The sequence below is a fragment of the Puma concolor genome, chromosome E4, assembly GCF_028749965.1.
Source record: "Puma concolor isolate L17-30 chromosome E4, mPumCon1.1.hap2, whole genome shotgun sequence".
NCBI classification, from domain to species: Eukaryota; Metazoa; Chordata; class Mammalia; order Carnivora; family Felidae; genus Puma; species Puma concolor.
In genome coordinates, this window is record NC_141683.1 from 53,354,209 (window position 1) to 53,370,975 (window position 16,767).

The window sequence follows — 16,767 nt, forward strand, 5'->3', positions numbered from 1 at the left end:
TATATAAGGTAAATTAGAACTTTTAACAAGCTAACATGCATGCCAGAGGAAACGCCTTGCCAACCACGTGGGCTGATGGAAGTGGAGGGTGAAACTGTGAAGAAAAAGAAAATCTTTTCGACAATCTGAGATTTCACGATAACATGGGAGAACTTTGGTGTGCTGACAAACATCAGAAACTGTCACGTCTTATTACCAGATGCTGGAGATCAGTTAAGGGTTGCCAAATAAGATCCATGTTCAGAAGAAGGCATTTTTCAGAGAAAGTGGAGAGAAGCTGACACTTTGTTGATAATGAAAAAGACCTTATTATGGACTAAACTGTATGCTTCCCAAATGCACCTGTTGGAGCTCTAACCCCGAGGACTGGGGTCCTTAAGAGAATAGGACACAGACAATACAGAGGGATGACCATGTGAGAACACAGTGAGGGGGAAGCCACCTGTAAGACAAGGAGACAGGTCTCCGAAGAAACCAAACCTGCCAACACTTTGATCTTAGACTTCCAGCCTCCAGAACAGTGAGAAAGCAGATTTCTGCTGTTTAAGCCACACAGCCTGTGGTATTTTATTACGGCTGCCCTAGCAGATTACTACAGACATGAAACTGGGGGCAGACATGAGACCCAGAAAAAAAATACTGCCTATTGAGGAATCAACCTAGCAAGAAACTTCAACATGGAGCAAGGGCTAGTGGGAAGCACTGTGATCTTGGGGGTAAGGGATACTGGAGGATAACGCTGTGCGTGGAAAAGAGAATGAAACGCTGCAGAGAACACACTGATAAATGCGCTCACCCTGTGCCAGCTTGGGTGCTGAAGTTTCTAACCTAAACCACTTAACACGAAGTTTCACTACCTCTTCATGTGATTTGTGCTCCAAGATTCCCTCACATAATAATAATAACAGCAGCAGCATCATAATAATAAATAATGGGTATCTGAAAGAGACCATGTCAACTGCATACTGCAGTCATCTGGGTAGGAAGTGGTGCAGGCAGGGAAAAGGTTAGACACTCCAGAGGAAAGAAATCACTCTCTACTGGGTACCAATAAAAAGTCCCCAGGCCAGGGAAATTGACAATGAGAAAGTATTTCCCATTCAATCACAACTATCAGCTATAACAAGGAATATAATTTTCCCCTCAGCAGTTTGTTTGCCTTTAAGTGGAGCTTCAGAAAGGTTGACAACAGTTGGAGACATGTGAATAACACTTAAACATTTTCACTATCTTTTTTTGGTTGCTATTTTCATTTACGTATTACTTCCACTGCTTTAAAAGAATTTTTTGCTGGGGGGTAGGGAGAAGGAGAGAAAAAGGCGTAACAGTAAAATAAGTAAGTTCTCCAGAGCATTAATGAGACTCAGTTATTTGCCAGTGAAATGCTAAATGGGTCCATGAGTTGGCGAAATAAGAATATAATAACCAAGTAAATATAATGTAATTTTACCTGATTCTCCCCAGAGTAGAGGCACCCGCAGCTGAAACAGCTGTGGTTGGAAGGTTTGGAATACTAACCCCCCCACGATCCAATGGCCCAGACTTCTTAATCCAACCTATCTTAAATACTTTCAACATTTACATCTATTTTAATTGCTACCTGAAAGAATCAAAATTAAATTATTTCACAAAGACACAGAGGAACACTATATACATTTTCTTGTCTAAAATAGATCTCCAAACACAAACTGTGGAGCACACTTTAAATATAATCTTAATATGAATTCAAATAGTAAAGAAAAAAAAATAATCAAAGAAAGGTGGATCTCAGTGTAAGTAGTTGTGGGAAAATTATTTGTTACCACTGTTTCCAAAGAGTGAAGACGGGTTCTAACTTTATTCTCCAACACAGATAAACACAAATTGTAACAGATAGATAGTGTTGGGCAAAACATTGCAGAAAGGTATATGAAATATGAAAACTCCCACTTAAGAGCATAACCATTAGCTGAGAGTGAATTAGTTGCTGGGGAGAAAAAGATACTTAAAGCTTGAAGGGAGAGAGACTGCTAGTCGAAATAGCAGTTTTGAGGATTCATTTTTGTTGTTAATTCTATGTGGGAAGCTCTGCCTGAGGACATCGTACTGTTTGGAATGCATAAAAGGGTGTAATGCTTGAATCCTATGATTTATTGTTTCTCTTACTAAATACAGAGATGCCCGTATAAAAATCAATTTTTATATCCGTTTATCTTATTTTTCTTTGGTGTAGGACAACCTAATGATTTATATAGATTAGCTCAAGATACAATACCCAGGTTTACCCATCAAGTTAATTTAAAAATATCTATATGGCTTTCTCCTTAATAAACTGAAAGAAAATGACTGGCAGGTATAGGGGTAGTGGTAGAATAAAATGGCGGAAGTAAATAAGGGACAAATGCATTCTAGCTGATTAGGAACAGCCAGAAAAGCTGAGTTTTCTAAATGGGGAGGGTGCCTGACGCCTGGGCATCTGGAGCTGTGGCCTATTTTCTCCACCTGTCATCAAGTGTTTCAGAGTATGCCCACATTTACATGTTTCCTGCCCGTTGCCACAGTACACGATTGGGAGAAGCAAGATCAACCTGCATTAACCCCTGTTTTGGGGGAAAAACAAAACAATGCCCCAAATAGGAGGCACACTGAGGACTATGAACGTTAACAGAAGCCTCGAAGGAAAAAAGAGGTAAATGTTTTGATATAGAAACTACCTTGTTATCAATCTGTTATTTATCACCTTTCTGTATCCTACAATATAATACTTCCCCAGCAGAAGATTATGATCCTTTAAGCCAAATATTCCCAACTGTGGTTGTCAATGTAGAGGTCTTTATAGGAAAGGAACACCAGATGTGGTTCCATTAAAAATGAACCCTTTCCACAGTGCACATAAGGGCACACATTTTAGATCCATGAAGTTGACAGAAGCTTCTGTGTGGCCTCATTGCTAATTCAAAGAAAGCATTTGTTTGGGAGATTATATTCTTGTTTACACACAGCAATAACATCCAGAAATAAACAGCAAATACTATGAAGAAATTAGAAGTAAATTGCTTTCAATACAAATGTTCTTAACACTTTTGTTCTAGTGTGAAAGGTTTTTTTTTCAAACAGTTAAATTAAAATTCATGGTTACAAATATGGAGGTCTCAAACAGGGAAAAATGTTAAATTTCTAGATTAACAAATTTACCATATTCCATTAAAAACATGATTTGTGAGAGGCAAGATCAAATTATACCAATGCACTGTGGGAGGGTAGATAATTGTCCATCTCAGTAGAGAGGTAACTGAGCTGGAGCAGAGCTTAGAATTTTCCGAGGCAAGTAGTTACCATGGTAACATCTTGTCATTGGTGGCTACCTCTCCTGCATAGGGCCGGAAGACAATTTTGGTGTTATGGTGAAGATGGCAGGGCCCCCCTCACCTCCCCTGCTCCTGTTGCTCTGCACATTTCTCCCCAGTGCACCTCGAATGTCTATGATCACAGGAAGACGGGAGAGAGAGTAGCACTGTTGCTAGGAAGAAGAGAAGCAAGTCAGAGGAGATGGCCATAGATGGCAAAATAGCAATTGGTGTGGTTCTGCTGCCGCTAATCAACCTGAGCTAACAGCTGGAAAATTTAAGTACAAGTCAGTATTGTCGCCCAACTGTCTTTCAAATACAAGAGTTTTGGGAGGAAAGTTGCTTTTTTCTTGGGTAACCACCACCAAGTCATTTAACGTCCTCCTCTACCAATCTCCTTAGTCATGGATTTCAACAATTCTTTGCAGCTCTCCCTCACCCGCGTTTCTTGCAGTCCTCATTGGTCTTCACTTTCTTTTCTATTTGTTAGTCTCCATTTTCCATCATGTCAACCACTCTCTGGCCACTACCCTCGTCTCTGAACCTGTGGTGCGCTAGAGTCATCAACTACCAGTTCCTGAGAAGCAACTGTTAGCACTTGGACATTCTGTGAGCCAGTTCTTAAGTCACTGGTACCTTGAAATTGGCCATGGTGGGACTATTTACACCATGGAAATTGGCTACAAATCAGGGATTCCCCTTTTCCTCATCCCTCTCCTCCCCCCAAGATCTGGTCTCTTAGTGCACCATTGCCCTGGCCCCACTGTCCTTCTTTTGCCTCATTCTGGCAAACCTCAACTCTGGGTCAAAATAACTCGTTTCTTCATGAATACATCTGGGCTGCTGAGTGTTTCCAGAGAAACTCACAAAACACTGCAGATTTTTGCCACTATGAATTCATGATCTCCAACAATAGTCCAATAATCTTGTGTTTTCCCACTTAGTTCTTCCAATCTCTGCAATGTCTGTTCTAAAAACTTCTCTATGTTCTCTAACACCTCTTACTCTACTATGTATTCCCTTCATTCTAGAATCTGCTTAACTGAAACAACACACACCTTCAAATGAAATACTCTCAATTTTCTCATCAAACTGCACATTCCCTTTATGTCTGCCGATTCCTCCTCATTCCCTTGAATGGAAAAAAGGTCCACTCTTTTTTAATCTAAGCCCTTACCTCCTCATAATCCTGTCTCTGTTGATATTTTCCCCTTTCTTTACTGAATTTTCAACATTTCTCTTTCTGTGGGCCTTTCCTTCTTATTTAAAGATGGAGTGGTCTGGTCCCTACATATCAACCCTCAGGATTCTCTGAGCTATAGTCACATTGGCCTTCTCCCAGTTTCTTAACCATATCTTACTCCTTCCTACCTCACAGTGTTTGTACATATTGTTCCTTCAGTCGGCAATGCCTTAGAATCTCAGTTCAAGAAAGCTTTCCCCAAATTGTTGGTTGAGTCAGTCAGGCTCCTTTGTTCCTTCTCCTCATATAGCCTTATTACATCCCATCTGAGCATTTATCTCACTCTGTAATTACACATTTACTAAGGTGACTATGTAATATTTCCACACAATAGTGTAAACCCCATGATTTCAGGGAGTATATCTGCTTTTGTTCTACCTGATATTCCCTGAATCTAGCACAGTGCCTGGTATACAGCAGGTGCTCAGTGAAGAAACTGATTCGTTGAGGGTTTTTAGCATTTAAACACTCATTTTCCCATCCCCCCGAAACCCATCTCAACCTCTTATCTTCTCATCTCTCTCATACTTACGCCCTGGCCTGCTGGCCGTCTCTTCCATCTCCCATCTTCTTTCCACACTAAGCTTCTTAGAAGAATTGTGTTATCTTCCGTTCTCCATTTCCTCCCCTTCCACTTATTTCTTGAATCACTGGAGTTTATACTTCATCACTCCACTGAAACTGCTCTCACTAAGGCTATTAAGGACCTCTTTATCATTATTGCACAATGTCTGCTTTCCACTCCTCAGTACCTTATATGACCTCTAAGCACTGCTGACATTTATTCAACTTCTTCCTTCTTGAAAACGAATACATCTTCCCTTAGCATTCACACTTCACTTCTCTACTGGGTTTGCTCCTGCTGTCTCAGTCTCACCAGCCTCTACTTCTCAGCCCATTTTTTACATGTTAATGTATCTATCCTCAACACTCCTCTCTGCTCCTCTGTGAGAATTCACCCACTCCCGTGGTTTCAATGCTGATGACATCCAAATGCCTACTGTCAGCTCAGATCTCTAGCATCCACTTACTTTGTATCTCTATATATTTGGATAGGAGTCTGTGGCCACACATTGCAAACCTAACGTGTCCAACACTTCACTCACTGTGTTCCAGCCTTGTAACTTGTTGCTTTTTGTTTGTTCCCTTTGCAGTGTGATTACTACCAAGTTGCCTAAGAGTTCTGGGTGTCGTCGCGGCTCTCTTTCCCAGCTGTAATGCTCACATTTAATCACTAAGTTCTGTTGATTCCACCTCCTGAATATCTCTGGAATCTGTCCATCTCTCTCCAGCCCATAGCAGATACTCTGGTCACTTCTCACCGAATTGGTCTGTCACTAATATCTAATCTTACCCCTTTCAGTTCATCGCCACACAGCAGCCAGAAAGACCTTTCTAAAGCAGCTGATCATTTCCACCTCCTATTTAACTCCTCACAACGCTTCCCATTGCCCCCAGGAAAAATCCAAATTGCGTACCATGGCTCACATGGCTTTGCACCAGCCGTCTGGCTCCTGGATACCTTGTCTTCCATTTCCTATTCTCCGGTCATCAACTATGATGAGGGCTTGGACAGTGCCATATTTTCCTACCTCTGGGCCTCTGCATATTCTTTGTTTGGAACATCCTTCCCCCTGCCTCAGATACTCTTTTACCCCTGCTAATCCTTAAAGTCTCATCTTAACTCCCGACACACGACAGGCACTCAAGTCACGATCTCACTGTGCACTCAGTAAATGAACTTTCTTTCTTAATTACCTTGTTTGAGTTCAATGTCACATTTTGAAGTTTTAATTTTATTCAAATAATGAAATAGGCTAATTTCTATTTTAAAATTTTATTTTATGAAGATCCACCAACAGATTTTTTTTGTTGTTGTTAAAGTAGGCTCCATGCCTATCACGGGGCTTGAACTCACAATCCTGAAATCAAGACCTTAGCTGAAATCAAGAGTTGAATGCTTAACAGAGTCACCCAGGCACACCCCCGCAACAGAATATTTTGAGGATGTGATGAACTTTGCTACTAATGAGGTGCATCACAAATGAGGCATGTGCAACATTATTCCAAATAAAAATCAACTAGAAAGGAAGAAAGTGAAGGAAGGAAGGAAGGAAGGAAGGAAGGAAGGAAGGAAGGAAGGAAGGAAGGAAGGAAGGGAGGGAAGGAGGGAAGAAGGAGGAAGGGAGGGAGGGAAGGAAGGGGGGAGGGAAGGAAGGGGGGAGGAAAGGAAGGGGAGAGGGAAGGAAGGAAGAAAGGAAGGAAGGAAGGAAGGAAGGAAGGAAGGAAGGAAGGAAGGAAGGAAGGAAAACAGACAAGACTTGCTTCCCAGTCTTTAGAGAGTAATTCTTAGGAAAAGTTTACATGTCCATAGAAGTAAGGTATACACAGTACTCTAACTTCTACTACAGGTATTTTACTCTTCTAGTTTATTTTTCTTTATTCCTATGAGAGCAACGGCAGCTAAATGAATTCCATTATAATTAAAGACTCAAAATTTTAGTATTTCATCCTTATAGCATTGAATAGATAACATCATACATAGCATTGAATCACATGGAGGCATGAAATACTGAATTAAATTATATACAATGTTTAGTATCTGACATTTTTTACCAAAAAGAATGGCAATTTCATCAATTCAATCTAATATAATATAAATGATACTGAATAAAAATATATAAAAAGACAGGTCAAGAATTATAAAGTTTATACATATAAGCCCTTGAATATTTGTAGATACCCATTCATAAACTCTTACATGCTCTACAGAAATATCAATTTACTTAACAAGTTTAAGATTGTTCCACAATATAGAGGTTAATTTTTTTGAGTCACTGAATTCCTCTTAAGAATCTAATAAGGGGAGCCTGGGTGGCTCAGTCAGTTGGCTGTCCAACCTTGGCTCAGGTCCTGATCTCATGGTTTATGAGTTGAATCCCCGTGTTGGGCTCTGGACTAACAGCTCAGAGCCTGGAGCCTGCTTCAGATTCTGTGTCTCCCTCTCTCTCTGCCCCTCCCCTGCTCCTGTTCTCTCTCTCTAAAATAAATAAAAATATTTAAAAAATTAAAAGATTAAAAGAATCTAATAAAAGGTATATAGTCTCTTACCAGGAAAAACAAAATCCTCATATGCTTGTATAAAGAAATCAAAATTTCTACTGATTTAGAGTCCACGAAGCCAAGAATCAAGTTTAAGAAGGTCTGTAATAGCAGAAATTGTTACTACAAGGTAACATTTGAATAACAATATTCAACAAAACCCGAGGAAGTGTATATTCAATATGACTTTTCAAATCAAGTCTGATGGGTCAGCATATTTCCTGATTTTATTAAACTGTCTGAAACCATAGGAGCAGGGAGATATTTGAAAATTTTAAAACATGTTACTTAAATCAGAAAAAATAAACACAAAAACATTTTTGATATTTACTATTACACAGCTTTTCAAAGAATAAAGTTATTTATCTAATCCAGTGGGGTTTGTTAATACATCTTGTTGGTACACTCACAGAAATAAACCACATACAGGGCTAGTAAGTTATTTTTCACCTGCAACTCTCCTACCTATTTTAAAACCAGTCTGTTCACTGAAATCACTGATCACCTAGTTCTTTAAAAGTTAGAGGAAAGTGATTCATTTCATTGGGTAATTAATTAAATGAGAACATGTCCATTCAAAGAAGATACAACCATACACGGATCCTAACTTTGAAAATAATTAAAATTAAAACAATTTTCATTATTTTTGGCCAACATTCTATCTTCAATCTCAAGGCTATACCTAAGAAATGGTGAGTGCAACTTTTTTACCTCTTCCCTACCTGCCTTCACCTTTGTCTAACACGTAGCCTTGATCTCTCAATCCGCTGTTCCTAAAATTTCCAGTTGCTAGCACATCCTGCTGTAATGATGGCATGATGACTCACATTCTCACCACACCCCTACTTCCATTATTCACTGTTAACACCTCTTACAAGTTGCAGCCTATCAGGATGGGGAAGGGGGAGGTGGTGTGAACAGTATGACAGGCCTCAGGGTGTTTTCAATATTGCAAGCTGTTGTGAGATCCAGTTAGTGGGTCATGACTACCTTTTCAGTTTGAAGACTTTTCTTGGGGGGAGGGGAGTTTAAATGACACAAAATACAAAACAGTAGTAGAAGAGGAAACGTCAGAGTGCGTGACAAATTACAAGGGTAAGTTTTTATTCAGATGTGTCTGGGTGGTCAGGGTTTTAATATAAAAGCTATTTTAAAATGTAGGTCTCAGTTTAAACACAATTTTAAAACTTTTAGGTTGGAAACCTATGCTCTAGTTCCAGCAGGGTGCTTGGATATTGTACTACTTACGTCTTCCTTCTCTGAGTTTCACCTCACATCTGCCTCATAACCGTGTTATAAATTAAAAAGATGTCCTGTGATACAAAAATCAATGTATTTCTGCGTGTATTCTATATGTATTTCTATACATGAATAAGAAACTATCAGAAAGAGAAATTAGAAAACAATTCCATTTATAATTGCATCAAAAAATACCTAGGAATAAATTTAACCAAGGGAAGATCTGTACACTGAAAACTAAAAGACATTAATGAAACTGAAGACACAAATAAGTAGAAAGACACTCCATGCTCATAGATTAGAAGAATTAATATTTTTAAAATGTCCATATACTCAACGCAATCTATAGATTCGATGTCATCTCTATCAAAATTCCAGCGGCATATTTCACAGAAACATAACAATTTTAAAATTTCTCTGGAACCAGGAAAGATCCAATACCCAAGGCAATCTTGAGAGGGAAGAACAAAGCTGGAGGCATCACTCTCTGACTTCAAACTATATTGCAAAGCCAAATTAATCGAACCAGTATGGTAGTAGCATTAAAAAACAGACATGTAGATCAGTGGAACAGAATAGAAAAGTCAGAAATAGATCCATGCATATATGGTCAATTAATTTACAACAAAGGAGCCAGGACTGTATATCCTGGGGGGAAAGGACAATTTCTTCAATAAAGGAGGATGGGAAAACTGGAAGGCCATGTGCAAAAGAATGAAACTGGAACACTATCTTACACCATACACAAAAATTAACTCAAAATGGATGAAAGACTTGAACATAAGATATGAAACCATAAAACTCCTAGAAGAAAACATAGGTGGTAAGCTCCTTGACATTGGTCTTGGTGGTGACTGTTTTTGGATTTGACATCAAAAAACAAAGACAAAAAAAAAGGAAAAATAAACAAGTAAGACTACATCACACTAAAAAACTTCTGCACAGCAAAGGAAAATCATCAACAAAATGAAAAGGCAATATATTGAATGAGAGAAAATACTTGCAAATCATATGTCTTATAAAGGGTTAATGTCTAAAATATATAAAGAACTCATATAACTCAATAGCAAAAAACCCCAAACATCCAATTAAAAAATGGGCAGAGGATCTGAATTGACCTTTTTCCAAAGAAGACATACAAATGACCAACAGGTACATGAAAAGGTGTTCTACGCCACTAATCATCAGGGAAATGCAAATCAAAATCACAATGAGATATCACTTCACACCTGTTAGAGTGGCTCTTATCAAAAAGATAAGAAATAAGTGTTGGCAAGGATATGGAGAAAAGGGAACTCTTGTGCAACTGTTGGTGGCAATGTAAACTGGTGCAACCACAATGGAAGATGAAGGTTCTTCAAATAATTAGATGAAAATTAAAAATTAAAACTACTAGACAATCCAGCAATTTCACTCCTGGTTGTTTATCTGAATAAAATGAAAACACTAATTTGAAAACATAACATGCACCCCTATGTTCACTGCAGCATTATTTACAATAGCCAGTAATGGAAACCACCTAAATGGCCACTGATGGATGAAGGACTAAAGAAAATGTGATACACGTACACAATGGAATATTATTCAGCCACAATAAAGAATGAAATGTTGCCATTGGGCACAATATGGCACTTGAGGGCATTATGTTAAGTGAAATAAGTCAGGCAGAAAAAGATAAATATCCTATGATCTCACTTATTTGTGGAATCTAAAACAAAACAAAATGAAACAAAAACAAAACAAAAATACCAAGCTCATGGATATAAGAGAACAGATTGATGCCTGAGGCAGGGAGTGTAGGAGGGGGCAAAGTAGGTAAAGGGGGTCAAAACGTACAAATTTCATTATAAAATGATGACATTATTCATTATAAAATAAACGAGCCATGAGGATGTACCATACAGCATAGTGACCATAGTTGGTACCATACTGCATGTTTCAAAGTACCTAAGGGAGTGGATCTTGAAAGTCCTCACCCCAAGAAACAAATTTTGCAAGTGAAACAAACACAATGTTATGTGAATTATACCATAATAAAAACTAGTGTCCTGTGAGTACTATTTTAAATACCCAAGAAAAAGTTACTTTCCTTAGATAATGCAAAAACAAAAAACAAACCCCCAAGCAAAACGTAAAAACAAAAAACAAAATCAAATAACGCCATTCTTACTTGAAATAACAATTCATGTCTACCTGTTCATCTTCATGCAAGTGACTCTGGTTGGACATACTCATTCCAGAAATGGTCCACTCTGATCATATTTTGAACTTACTTTCTAACATTTTAAGTTTCTGTGTCTTTCGGATCCCATGTTTCCAGCCTGACAATTGTTAGTTGCCTACAACCCCTAAGTGGCTTCATAAATTATATTGAAAAAAAAAAATCCTTCCCTATGTATCTCATAATTTTGAATTGTTTTCCTGGGTTTTTCATTATCAATGATTATCCAATGCTACCAAATTTCCTTTGAAGACATTTAGCTTTCTACCTTACTAGTTCTCCTAACTCTCTAATTTTTCACTCTTAGAAATGAATGTTTTATTTTAACAGATTCCTACAGCACTGTTCCAGTTACAGTACTTTTCTCTGACAGCTCTGGAACAATCAGGGGCTGAAGTCTGTCTTTCAAACCAACGTCCCACAAAATTCAATCAAAGTCACAATGGCCACTGCAATGTGCTTTCAAAGTCCACAGACAAATGTGGCTCATGCTTAGTCATTTGGCCCAGCCAAATAAAACAATCAGTCCTGAAGGCTTTAAAAGTCTGCATTCCAGGATAAAGATTCAGAGACCTATTTTTCTTGATATCTTTGGAAAATGATTTTTTTTTGAATATAGAATTCACTTGAAAGACAATATAGTTTTTCTTCCCAGTTATTCCCAGTTATTTACTTTCAACATTGAATTGGACTTTTTAACATTTAGAATTTACTTTAAAGTAAGTTAAAATAAAAAAAAAAACAGTGTCACACCAAAAAAAGTGTTCAAGTAGGTATGGTGCTTAGATGAAGTCTATGTCAAAGTACATTGGAAGTAATAAGTTTAATAACTCCACAGCAATTCTATCTACTTGTCGCCTAATCCAAAATCTGTGGAGTCATCTTGACTCCCTATTTCCTCTCATAACCATGTCTAATGTGTCATGAAATCCTCTTGGTTCTCTTTCAAAATATACTCAGGTTCCAGTCACCTCCATCTCCACTCCATCTCCATCCCCAATGTTCTCAGCGGGCAAACACTATCATTACTTCTCAACAAGATTACTGCAGAAACCCCTGTCGGATCTCCCTACGTTCACCCTTACCTTGTGGTAGTCTGTTCTCAACACAGTAAGTAAGCATTGTGATCCTCTGAAACCTCAGACAGATCATATCACTTTTCCACTCAAAACTCTGTAAGGGCTAGCCGCTTCACCCAAAGTAAAGCCTAACTCCTACATTTGCTGGCTCCTTGTAAACTCTCGAACTTCCTCTCCTATAGCTCTCATTTTCATTCACTTCACTCCAGCTACACTGGCCTTCTTGCTGTTCTTCCAACCCACCAGGCATGAGCCGGCAGCAGGACCTTTGAACTTGCTGGAATGCTCTTCCCCTAGACATCTCCATGGCTAACCCTTCTTTCACTCTCTTAAAGAGGTCTACCCACTCTGACTACCTAATAACAACTGTAACTTTCCTTCTCCTCCTCAATCTGGTCTTGTTTATTTCACCGGGTGTTTCCTTTTTTCATAGCTATTTATCACCTTCTAACACGTTAAATACATTCTTTACTTATTATGTTAGTCATTTATTGTCTGTTTCCTTCTGTAAGAACATAAGGTCCGTAAGACATGGGATCTCTGTCTCTTTGTTCAAAAGGGAAATTTCTATTTATGTATTTAGATTAGGTTAAGAAGATTCCCGAGTATTTTCCAGAGGTACAAGAATTAACACTTGTAAATTGGTTCCAATTTTTTTTTTTTTAAAATGTGTTCTCTAATCAGATCCCACAATTTCCTGGATAGAAATTTCCATATCAAATTATTTTATAAATCTCACTTAGTTTTATTAGGCATATGATAAGGAGCAATGTATCGACAGCCATTTTGCAGATGTGGGGTGGAAGTGGACAGGTCAACATCCAAAGCTTTCCAAGTCCCTTAGAGAAAAGAAAGCACTGTCTAAGCAGGCTTTTCTTGCTTTGTTGTAAATAATCCTAAAACAGATGGCCAAAAGCTAAATGCTAAATCTGCTGCCATGGAAACCACTACCACAGTGGCCCATTCTAGAGCCCTACCTATAAGATAAACGTTTGTCTTCCTATTGTTACAATCTGAACCTACTAACTTTCACTCCAAGTCCTACTAGAAGTTATTTTATACATATCAGCCTCACAAAAAAGTCTGAGACTAGTTCATACATACTATCACCCTAACATAGCCAAAGTCCAGCAATGTACAGAGAAAGCGTTTTAAATAATTCTTTCTTCATTCAAGTTGTATCTTTATTATATATAAATTCATGTATCTTACCTTAATATTGCAAGCCTGCTCCATCAATCTTCTGGCATTTTCCTCAGCCCTGTATCTTTTTGGAAGCTGAACTCTGAAAAACTTTAAAGCACCTTCAAAATCAGCCTGCAGAAGATCTTCCTTTGAGGTCTGCAAAATAATTCCGAGAATTATCATTACATTTTAGCCTGCACTCAGGACAAATACATTGAAAAATGAATTTCTGTTTTCCTGAATGCACATTTGTAGCTAAGATCTAACTTAGTTCCATAAGTTTTTAGGAACATATTTCTAGCCCCTTTACTATTTGCTGAAATAAGTCACCATGAATCCTAGACACAATATAAGAATTAACAGGCTAACATGTTTAATTTATATAACCTAAAGATTAGAATGGTGGATCCCAGCAAAGCTAACCAAGTTATAGCTCTGAGAAGGAAAAGTGCAAGAAAAGCAAAAAATGTGTAACTCTGATCTATGACTTTAGTTTGCTGGATATTTTAAGGGTATTATTAGAAACCCGGCTTGGGGTGCCCGGGTGGCGGGTTACTCAGTCAGTTAAGTGACTGACTCGGGTGTGATCTCATGGTTTGTGAGCTCAAGCCCAGTGTCAGGCTCTGTGCTGACAGTGCAGAGCTTGCTTGGGATTCTGTCTCCCTCTCTCTCAAAATAAATAAATAAACTTAAATTTTTTTTTTCAAAAAAAGACAAAAAAAAAAAAAAAAGAAACCTGGCTGAAGATATAGAGAAGGTAAAGTATATTAGAATTACATAAGGAACACCTAATGGGAGGACTTTTCAACTAATGACAACAACAGTTCAAGAAAATAAGAAATTGATCCCCCACCTTAAAAAATGCCATGAAAAAAATAAATAAAACAAATCACTTAATGACTGAACTTCGTATGAAAACTACTGTTTGCAAAATTTACTTCTTTAAGAAATAACCACCTAGAAATGAATATATCCATGCATGCATGGAAAAAAGACTGAAAGGAAATAAAAGGTTTCTCTAGATAGTGGGATCATGGTTCCCCCCCCCCCTTATATATTGCTGTATTTGCTGCAGTAAAGATTTTGTAATAAGAAAGACAATAAAGGGTGCCAGGCTGGCTCAGTCAGTAGAGCCTGTGACCCTTGATCTTGGGGTTGTGGGTTTAAGTTTCATGTTGGGTGTGGAGCCTACTTTAAAAAAAAATGAGGGGCACCTGGATGGCTCAGTCAGTGTAAGCATCTGACTTTGGCTTAGATCATGATCCTGTGGTTTGTGGGTTCAAGCCCCACATTGGACTCTGTGCTGACAGCTCAGAGCCTGGAGCCTGCTTCAGATCCCATGTCTCCCTCTCTTTCTGCCCCTCTTCTGCTCATGCTCTGTGTCCCTCAGAAATAAACATTAAAAATTTTGTTTTAAAAATGAAAAAAAAGCAATAAGTATTTTATTAAAAAACTGTCAGCAATCTTTGGCAAACACCATGATACAAATTATGGATTAAAGCAGACTAGGTACACAGAAGTAAGTCAAAGAGAAATAAGGTGTTTCAAGAGCCAGAAATTAATTGTCAAAAACCTCAGTAATAAAATGAAAAACAACAAAACAAAAAAACGCAACCGAGATGTTTAGAAATCATAGAACTATGCGCTAATTCAAAATATCACTTTATCTTGATTCAAATGTAGACCTGATCAACCTTAACAGCTGTACCGAAAGAGTATAAGGAAGTTGGAGAAATTCCTGCTGACGACAGGGCCCAAGTTGTCTTCACCACCCTGGTCCAAGCCATTGTCATCTCTTTGGTGAGCCACTGCAGTAACTCTCTGAGTGGTCTCCCCATTTCCACTTTGGCTCCCCATAGCCCACTTTCCCTATCATAGCCAGACAATACCCTTTAACATCATGTGGTTCTTCTGTATAAAGCCCTCCAGGGGTTCTACTGTGCTCAGAATAAAATCCAGTATCATTACCACTGCCTGCAAGACCTTTCATGATCTGGAGCCCGTGCTTCCCCTCCAACCTCATCTGGAACCACGTCCCCCTCCTGTTCTCAAGCTCCAGGCACGCTGGCCTTGTTTCGTTTTTTTGTACACATCAAGTTCATTGCTGAACGCAACCGCCTTACTGTTCCCTCTGCCTGGAATCATCTTTCCCCAGATCTTCATAAGGAGAGCAACTTTCTGTGATTTAGATTTTAGCTCAAGTGGAAGATCAGAGTGAGGCCTCTTCTCAGCACTTAAATTCTCCCCCCCACACCCCCAGCCCATCAAGTAATTTTCCACCAACTAATTTTTCTGTTTTACATCTCTTTCCGCCTAAGGAAAGGGGCCTTGTCTGTCTTGTTCTTTGCTGTGTTCACAGTGATAAAACTATTAACTGGAATATAGAAGGTTCTCAATTAAAATTTACTGAATGAATTTCTGCTTTCATCTCCCCTCCCTTTTAAACAGAATCATATGAAATAAAAGAATATATTAATTCATCCACCAGGCATTTTCACAAGGGTACTAGGTTGCTTCAGCTTTACATCCAAACTAGTAGTCAGAAAGTAGAGCTAGGCTAATATTGGCAGTGGAAAAAACAAGCCTCAGTACCTCTCAGATTTATTTCCTCCCTCACGGACACTCAAACACGATGGCAGTAAGTGGTAGAGAGAATGTTTATCATGATAGAGTGTTATCAACTCACCTTAACTTATTTGGAAAAGACAGTTATCGGGAATTTCAGCCTAAAAGAGGCCTTCTCTGACTAAGATATCAATTGCTCAATTATTGGGAAAAGCATCCAGCTACCAGATAAACTGGACACACTATATCCTTAGTCTTCCTTTTTCATCTGTAATACTGGGTCTGATGATCAGCTCTCTGGTGATCATCAGGAAAATTCAAGACAGGCTGCTTCTAGAGTTTGTAGGGAAACAGGATTAACAGCTTTCCTCAGAACCCCAAAGCTTCTGAGGGCATTGCTTGATTTTCAGTGCAACTAACCTCTAGTTCCCTGGCAACAGATGCCCCCAATGGTGGTGTGGTTCCTTGTCTGCAGGCAGGAGCATGATTACCTAATTTTCTCATGCTGCCCCAGGCCTAATTTCAAGTCCAGTCTTGGAGTTCATGTGAAAGCAGAAAGATGAGGCCTCAAGATGAACAATCATACAGCCTGTGACATGTGACCTCTGGTCAGACATGCCATGTAGAAAGAGATGCTGTTGGAAGGTGGCTATACTCTGGGGCGGGGGGGTGGGGGGGAGGGGCGTGTAGCCAGAAGATCTCCATCTGAGTGGGGCTGAGTCTCAGGAAACCAGAATTCAGAGGGCCCTATGACTGTCCTTTCCAAGACACTGCTGGGGTCAGGGATGCTGTGGATCCCATGGCTTG

General features: G+C 38.8%; 1 protein-coding gene across 6 annotated transcripts in view; it reads right to left on the reverse strand.

Moving 5' to 3' along the window:
* The window catches only part of RABGAP1L (RAB GTPase activating protein 1 like), a 779,355-nt gene that overhangs the window by 140,536 nt on the left and 622,052 nt on the right, over window positions 1-16,767 (reverse strand). For all 6 annotated transcript variants that reach the window (XM_086693120.1, XM_086693117.1, XM_086693118.1 and 3 more), the window contains one exon: window positions 13,423-13,551. In XM_086693120.1, the coding sequence (XP_086549246.1) occupies window positions 13,423-13,551 (129 nt within the window). The remainder of the gene's footprint in view (window positions 1-13,422; window positions 13,552-16,767) is intronic.